General features: G+C 38.6%; 1 protein-coding gene across 1 annotated transcript; it reads left to right on the forward strand.

Annotated features, from left to right (window-relative positions):
* Positions 1 to 246: 246 nt before the first annotated feature.
* LOC103359113 (39S ribosomal protein L38, mitochondrial) lies at positions 247 to 7,581 on the forward strand. The gene is made up of 9 exons (XM_008284331.1): positions 247 to 343; positions 1,959 to 2,147; positions 2,255 to 2,386; positions 2,474 to 2,676; positions 2,780 to 2,852; positions 2,961 to 3,006; positions 3,938 to 4,096; positions 6,835 to 6,971; positions 7,114 to 7,581. Exons 1-9 carry the CDS (start codon positions 259 to 261, stop codon positions 7,248 to 7,250), a joined length of 1,161 nt encoding a protein of 386 aa, XP_008282553.1. The 5' UTR covers positions 247 to 258; the 3' UTR covers positions 7,251 to 7,581.
* The last annotated feature ends 1,282 nt before the right edge of the window (positions 7,582 to 8,863 follow it).

The following is an 8,863-nucleotide window of genomic DNA, read 5'->3' on the forward strand; positions in this document are numbered from 1 at the left end:
AGGGACCATTTCCACTTATATTATCCAATTTGTCACCTGCCAAAGACTGACAACAGGCTCTAACATTGTGCTTGATATGGTATTAAATGACTTGATGCAATTCACGAGGGTGGAATTTTAAAGATTATAGCACACAGAATCATTTTTAATTTTTGCACATCTACAGGAACACAAGCGGTTTAAAAGTGCACATTCCGTTTTTTTTCCTCCTCTCGGCCACCGTACCTCCTGAAACAAGGGGGAAGAGCTCATTCCAAGATGGCGCTGCGCACGGTTTGTGTGGCTGCCTTGCGGAATGGGACAGATTTAGGGGTCAATAATGCGAGGACGTTTGTCACAACAGGTATTGTATGAATATTGCTTATTTATAATCTGTTTACATTTAGAGGACCCTTGTCTTGCTTCTTGTACAGGACAGTGTCTGGTTGTATTAGCTAGAGGCAGAGCTCAGAGACATGCTGTCCTCTGTGGAGACAAACATCACCGAACTCCACAGGCCAATGTAGTCATTAAAAGTGTTATGACAAGTTGAACATATGTCATTAGCAAGACTCAGCTCGAGAATCGTAATCGTTGATGAAAAGTGGACCAGGTTCTGTCTGACGCACCAGGGTGTGCTTTGACACAGATAAGCACCAAATTATTCATAGCCATGCCAAATTATGACATTAAGTCTTTCTTTTTTTGACCAACAAGTGTTTTCAGACTGGAAATGGCAAAATAAAATAAGACCATTTTGGTTGTTTTACATTTTTTATTCCAAATGTCATGTCCAAAATTATTCATACCCACTGGAATTGTTGCACATTTTGGAGACAGTGCAAGCTTCAGCATCACTCCAAAGGATCCTGGAAATTTCTACTATGTGCTGGAGCATTCAACCCTTTAATCAGCTACAAATCATGGCTTAAACCAAACAGAGCGTGTTCATAAGGTCCATCGCTGAGACAGACTTGATTCTTGCAAAATGTGTAAAGTCATACCCAGGTGTTTTCAAGTGCCTTTTAAGTGTGTCAGCGCAAAGCATAGTCAAAAAGTACAAGGAATTTCACACTGCGAAATATCTCAAAGTATTTGGTAGGAAGCGAAAAGTGACTCTGCAAAAATGGTCAAGGTTATTGTTGAATCCAGCAGACACCGAACAAGGCTGATTGCTGATATGGAAGAAAGCTTTTGGTAGTCAATGCTAGGATTGAATGAGATGAAAAAATAGAGTTGTTTGGACACAAGTATGTATCTTTCAATTGGCAAAAAAAAGAAAACACATTTAACCTCAAGCCCAAAAGTGGCAATGTAATGCTTTGGGGGTGCTTTTTTTTTTAACAGATATATTAAGTTTGTGGAGGAAAAACATCAGAGTGTTTGCGGAAAAACTTGTTGTTGGGCAGCATTTGATCTGAAACATACAAAGTGGTCAAGACATGTTGGAAAATATTGGAATGACCAGAGTGATGGCAAGGAAGCCTTGAGCTGGAAAAACCTATAAAAGAATAGTATAAGAAAAAAATTTGAGATGGGGATGAATAATTTTGGGCTAAGCTACAAATATGCTGACATTAACAGAGTAAATATGTCTAACCTCGTCAACCACATTGATTCTTTGAGTAAAATGGTCAAATCTTCTAAAAGAGTTTTGCTTGCACAGAGGATATCTCTTTGTTAGCCCATCCTGAGAGGATTGATGACAGCAATATCTGACAAATTTCAGCAAACAGTACAGTAAATATTAGCAAAATGTGATCCACAGCTGAAGATACAAACACAAACATGTGCAAATATAACACTGAAAATGTAAATAAACAGGTCAAATTATGAAATTAGAACCTTAAATGTAAGAGAAATTAGTCAGTGAATGCGCGTTTCCTAAATAAATGTAACAGCCTGAATACACAGTGTAAATGCAGGATTAAACAGACAACATGATAAACGTTTGTTTGCTTTTGTTTTCCCCCCACAAGCATTCCTCTGCAAACAGACACCCCCTCTGGGTCCAATGCCAAATGAGGATATTAACACCAAGAGACTGCGGTCATTAGAGAGGTACCGCAGCTACAATCGTTACTTCAGACAAGCCGGGGAGGCAAAGAACAAACCTGTGTGGTGGAAGACTTACAGGGGCTACGTGGAACAAGCTGATCCGGAGCATGGTGAGAAATTAAAAAAGGGTGTCGTCTTGTGGCAATGAGCACTTTTTTCTACGGTAAATAAGAATTCTGTGAGCTCGCGGCTTCAAGGAGCTTTGCTGTGTGTGAAGGCGCTGAGCGAGTGGATGTCGGACTGCCGTACTGTCGACCCCGCAGCACCAAAGAAGTGAAGGAGAGGAATCAGTTGTTAAAGGACAACAAGAAGAACGCTGAGCTGGAGAGAACTTCCCGTCTGCGCACTTGTAAGTTCACCAGCACTGATTCTAAAACTTACTTGAGTTCCTAATTGAGGATTGTCGTGACGTTTTTCTTTTTTTCCCCTCTACCAGTTAAGATCTCTTTGGATCAAGTGCAGAAAACCTGGGAGAACACCGGTGGTCCGCTTCACATCAAGAGGCTGGCAGACCACTACGGGGTCTTCAGAGATCTCTTCCCCATGGCTTATTTTGTACCTCAAGTCATACTCAGCATCCACTACAGCCGGGACAACAGCGGTCAATTGTATTTTGGGAATCAGCTGACACCTACTGAAGTGCGTGAAAGCAACAGAAGAATTGCTTTTTTGCCCTCAACCCGCCTTTATAAATCCTCTTTGACGGTGTTTTTTGTCTTCTCCTTGCTGTTCTTCTCTCCAGGCAGCGTCTGCCCCTCAGATCAGCTTCGATGCAGAGGAGGGCTCCCTGTGGACCCTCCTGCTCACCTGTCCAGGTCGGCATCAGCCCTCACAAAGCTCTGGATAAGTGAATCATCACAAGTAACTCGTGGCTTCTCTGCATATACACATCGTTTCAATAAATGCTGTGTCATCTTTTTCAGATGAGCATCTTCTGGATAATGAGGCAGAATACGTCCACTGGCTAGTGTGAGTACTTCAAGCCTGCTTCAATCAGCTTAAAACCTAAACATGTTGAGCATGTTGCATTCATAGGGAGGTTTGAAGGTGCAAAGAAATGATTTAATTGGCCTGAAACTCAAATGACAAACATAAATTATAGTTGCCGTCAGTTTAGTTTGGTAATTTCTCAAAGTAAAAGAATTTTCAGTAAAAATTAAAGTCCCCTTCCACTGCAAATGTGCTTATTGTATCTTCATCTGGCTGTTTGAGCTTCAAAGTGCAGAATGATGTATTTGTGATCTGAGTATAAAACATTTGAACAAGCAGCAATTGTGACGTCGCAAGTTGTGGTTTAAAATGTAACAAGTCTGTAGCCAGCATGAATTTAGTTTTCAGTGAAAGGGGAGACATCTTGTGGCCAGCAGTTGAACTTTTGAAATGAAAAATAATCTCATATATTTGCTACTGTAAATTACTATTGCTGATAAAATGTCAAAACATTACAAAATTTTCCACATCCACAACAACTTTACTGATCCAAAACCCACAGAATTTACTGCCACTGTCATGTATGGCAAATAAAATGAAAAAATATTAACATTTTATGAATATAAAACCATTACCGAATTTAATTTGTACAGAAATTATATATCAAACTAATTAAGATGTAATATTTTTGTATGTTGTAAAACATGTCTGAAGTTATTGTAATTTTAAGAATATTTCTTGAGGTTGGAACATCTTACATTGATTAAGCAACATAATCTTGTAGCTTGTAAACTAGAATTTTCATTTGTTTTTCATGTCTTGAGACTGAACTCTCAAATAAAATACATAACTTATTAAAGGATAAACTCAGTAAACAACACATGACAAAACATGCAATTATGAGTGCAAAATAAAACACATTTGTTACACAGTGGGAGTGTCTAGAGCTCTGAATGTCGTGTGTCTGCAGAGGGAACATACCAGGTGGAGCCGTGCAGGCTGGAGAGGAGCTGTGTCACTACCTGCCTCCCTTTCCCGCCAGAGGAACCGGCTACCACCGCTACATTTACGTGCTCTTCAAGCAGGACGGACACGTCAATTTCCAGGAAGATCTCAGGCCGTCACCATGGTGAGCAACACATTCATATGACATACAGTCTGGTACAGTCATCTTCAAATGTATTCATACCCTCCCTTTTACAGATGGAAAAAAACAGCTACAGCTGCCACTGAAATAAGTTCAACTTGACAAAAGTAACAATAAATAATGAAAATTGAATAAAAGTCATGACATTACTTTTGAATTGTGGTTCAACAGAAATATTAAAACAACAACAAAAACAAGCAAACAAGCATGATGGGACCCATACACTAATATTGTGTTGAACAACCCTGTGAGCCAATCACTGCAGTCAAATGTTTTCTGTAATTCTCCATCAGACTTCTGCACCTGTTGACAGGTATTTGGATTTTGGCCACTGCTCATCAGCAAAGTGCTCTACTTTGTCCAGGAGAGTTATTTATTTATTTATCTATTTATTTTTCTAATAATTCTTTTCAACCACAATTCAAAAGCAATGTCTTATTTCACTAAATTATCATTTAGCAATTTTTTATTTATTATTACTTTTTTCAGTTTCTAGTTGTTTGAGTGACTATTGTGACTTTTGCTTTTTCTTTAATGGAAGGATATGAATACATTTGAGGACGACTGTAGACCTGGAGAAGGAACTCTGGCTGGATTAGGTTGTAGCTTTAACACAAAATCCCTCCTAACTTCTCTTTAGCTGGTCACAATGTATGAATCAGCTGTGAAAACAGGAAGTAACTGTAGCATTACAAAATAGCATAACTTCTATTAAGTACAGTTTTAAAGGCACAAATGATAAATCTTTTTAAATGTGGGTATTTCATTTTTTATGTCTGCACACAAGGAGTAACATATTAAATGTGTCTCAGAGTTGGAAAAAACTAATTCAGTTTATAAACAGTGTGAATATATCTGAGTAAGCTAAGCTAACTTAATTTTAAATTTGTGAAAAAACTTAAAACCATAAAATTTGCACCCTATTTAGTAGCGTGAGAATAAGTATCATCCACATTAGATATTTTACTCTTTTTACTCTAAATGTTTTCACATATTAGCACGCTAATGTTAGCTTTGACAGTTAGCTCAGTTAGCAGGTACACCTGACTGTTGGTGTGTAAATGTTTAGTGCAACTAATCTCTTGCTACTGCCTCCGGTTCTTGACTTAAGTAAAAGTATGCAGCATTTAAAATCAGATTATTGCTACTTGTAAAAGTAAGTATATAAGCCTGTGACTGACATTAAAAAAAGAAATTAAATTAAATTGCTGCTGGAGCTGGTTGAGATCGAGCTACTTTAACTTCTGGCAGTGTTGGAAGTGCAAAACTGATGCTTTCAGTGGTAACAAGTAGTTATTATTGTTGTTGTTACTTTTTAAAATGAACTAAAGAAATTGCAGTTACCCAAGTTTAATTGGGCTTGTTGCTCGTTACTCTAGTCTTGTGTGAAAATATTTAATGCACCACTGCAGATCATAGCGGATAATTTATCCTGCTCTCTTAGTTTCCTGATTATTATCCAACCTCATAGTAATGCAGTGAATCAGTCAAGTCCAGCAATGTGAGCTTACTGTCTTGGAAGTGTGCACATTATTGTTCCATCTTTAGATTAAGGACAAAAATATACCCACCAGTTGTAGTCTATGTGACAAGGTTAGAATTTAATGAACATCAAAAGAAGTACTTCTAAATCTTTGGAGACCCCTAGTTAAACAACACCCTTCTTCAAATCTAATCGCCAAAGACCCCAGTTCTTGGGATGCAGACTGAGGAGTTACAAGGCTTGATTTTTAAACCCAGGAGTTCATCTGCGCTGTCTGTCAGCCAGCCAGAACTAAGCAGACTGGTTGATAAATGTTGCCAAAGAGACGCAGCCTGTGTCAACAGATAAATCAGCTGCCTTCAGGCGACTCATTGACAAAATACCAGTGACAAGTAGAGACTGATAATGGCGACAACGGGTCTGACAGGTGAAATTTGACACTTGTCTTTTCTCACATAGTGTCACAACAGCACTACGATAATATAGCGAGGTGTGAAGTGATTAGAGAAGTTGCAACAGATAATTAATAGGGTGGTGTAGGAATCTGGAAGAAACAACTGCTGTCAGATTTGGATGTATTTTTCAGACCTTTCTCAGATCTCTCAAATCTATTTTTATTTTTATTTTTTTAACAGAAGAGTTTTGCTGCTTTAGGCCTCAAAGAGTTGCAACAGGACGACTTTGAGCTCAAATATCTGAAATGTGAGAAGGAAGCTAAATGTAATGCTGTTTTATTGTTAGCCAAAAATGTTGGAGCCACTTGTTTCATCTTTAACAGTGCCACATATTTTATAAAGTAATGTTGTTAATGTAAATTTTAAACTAAAATATAACCAGTAATTAATGCTGCCAATTGAATGGAATAAAGTAGAGAATAGAAGATTCTCCTCTCAACTGTAGTGAAGAAGTGCAGCGTAGTATAGTACAGTACAAATAACTCAATATACAGTATGAGTAAATGTACTTATCTACATTCCATTCCTGCAGATAGGAAGCTGATGCTCCTGGTATTATTTGTGTACTGCTTAGCTTAGCATTAGATAGGCTGGGGTTCTGACCACAAGAGAATAAACAAATTGATAAAAGGTGTTAATTATTGGACTGCAGAGTCTTTACTGCAAAGCTGATATCAAACTGTAACGGTACTGGACCCGCATGAGAGGGAAACATTACCCCCTGTGTTGGTTTATGCTGATGGAGCTAGATTCGCTAAGCATGTGTTGCCTCTATTTCACAGCCATTCCCTGGCGGATCGTACCTTCAAAACAGTGGATTTCTACAGAAAACACCAGGACAGCATGACGCCGGTGGGCCTGGCTTTCTTTCAGAGCCAGTGGGATGAATCTGTCACCGACACATTTCACAACACACTCAGTAAGTCACGCTAGTCCTCACACAGCGCAAGTTTGGGCTTGTGACATGACAGAAAATATGAATTGAAGTTAGGACAGCGTTTTTTATTGACAATCGCTGCTGTCTGCTGATAATAAAACCGGTCTGCATGTTCTCCCTGCAGACATGAAGGAGCCGGTGTTCGAGTTCATCAGGCCTCCGGTATACCACCCTCCACAGGTCAAATACCCCCATCGACAGCCCCTACGCTACCTGGACAGATACAGAGACGGGAAGGAGCACACCTATGGAATATACTGATTATGACACATGCGCAGCAGAGAACATCCAAACATATATTCCTGCATATGTGGAATTACGTTCAACATATTTATGTTTTAATAGAAACAATAAAGCATTTTTCAACTGTGGTGAGATTGTATTATATTTACCTTTGTTAAGGACCTCGTATTGGACTCACTAACAATGTTTCTCTCATTAGTCTGACATTACAAAGGCTTCATTTATAATCTGTCATTATTTTTCCCAGTAAACATCTGTCACTGTCGGGGAGAATCAGTTGATAAACTTGATAGGAGAGGTTGTGTTTCAGCCAAGTTATGTGAATAAAAGCCACACTGCTCAGCCAAAATGTAATCGGGTAACATGTCATTCACGTTGTTGTAGGTACAGGGTCCATTTTTTTTTCTCAGCTGCAGAACAATGCATTCTACATTCATGACATTTTATGGTATTTATGTGGAGTGTGTACTGAGAACAGATGTTGAGATCTCAGATTTTTTTGACCTAAGATTTCTGACTTGTGTAAATCTGTTTCTCCACTTCTCTACTGAGCTCTTCAGACTTTCAACAGAGACTTTTCCAGGTGCAGATCGTAATCATTGAGAATGTACAGTCATGGAAAATCATTACACCACTCTTGTTTTCTTCAATTTCTTGTTCATTTTAATGCCTGGTACCACTAAAGGTATATTACCTGAAGAATACAATGAACACGACAAAAAAAATGCAGTTGATTACATAACACTTTATGTCCTATTTGACATGCTTAAGCTTAATTGTATTCCCGGGTATATAAGAGGCCATTTCATGTCATAAGCAGTACTGCACATGCAAAGGCCAAGAGTGGTTTCCAGGTATGAAAGCCTGCTGTACAGCTTAGAAACCAGTGGATGTCACTGCTGCATTAAAATTCTAGAAGCTTATGAAACAGAGGAAGCCTTCAAGTCTCACAGACCCATCAGTAAAGGTTGAAACATGGAAACCGGGGACCTCAAAGAATCTCAGCATAACCTGAGCAGGCCTAATCAAAAAAACATCTGAGTGCAGTGGGTGTGCAAGGCTGCAACACCTGTAACTAAATATTGTTCAAGTTGATCATACAGGTTTAGATGTGCTGTGTCTGTCTGTCGGTCCAGCAATTTAGACTGAAAATATCTTAACTATTAAATGGCTTGACATGAGATTTTGTACAGACTTTTGTACTTCTACTTAAATTAAGGTTTTGAATACTTTTTCCACTGCTGGAATCTGAAAGAACTGGCTTTACCAGACCTTTAATTTTGTGCAAAGACCAAATCTTGACACATGGGCAGAAGCTAAAACTGTAAACTAAATACGATCTCTTGTAAAGACTTTCACCAAAACACATGTCCTAGTTCTGATCTTCTAAATGTTTAAATCAATGGTCACTTTAGAGGGTATTCACAGATTTGGGAAATTTTTACCTCAGGACCATATGTTGGATGTAGACAAATGACAGTTTACCCAGTCCATTATTCTTCAATTTCTTGTGGGCAGGCCCTGATAATTCTCCCCAGTTTTCCTTTCTTTCCCTTATAGCTCTTATTTCGTCTTCAGTTGTCTGAGGATGAGGGATATACCTGAATGTTTCTTCCATCCATCCATCCATC

This window comes from Stegastes partitus, unplaced genomic scaffold (assembly GCF_000690725.1).
Source record: "Stegastes partitus isolate 25-593 unplaced genomic scaffold, Stegastes_partitus-1.0.2 Scaffold354, whole genome shotgun sequence".
Lineage (NCBI taxonomy): Eukaryota > Metazoa > Chordata > Actinopteri > Pomacentridae > Stegastes > Stegastes partitus.

Bases quoted from the DNA above. Each gene is read 5' to 3' on its own strand.
- LOC103359113 (XM_008284331.1), top strand. From the start codon at position 259: ATGGCGCTGCGCACGGTTTGTGTGGCTGCCTTGCGGAATGGGACAGAT. The intron at 2,677-2,779 runs GTGCGTGAAAGC...TCTTCTCTCCAG, and splicing joins ATCAGCTGACACCTACTGAA to GCAGCGTCTGCCCCTCAGAT. The intron at 4,097-6,834 runs GTGAGCAACACA...TCTATTTCACAG, and splicing joins GATCTCAGGCCGTCACCATG to CCATTCCCTGGCGGATCGTA.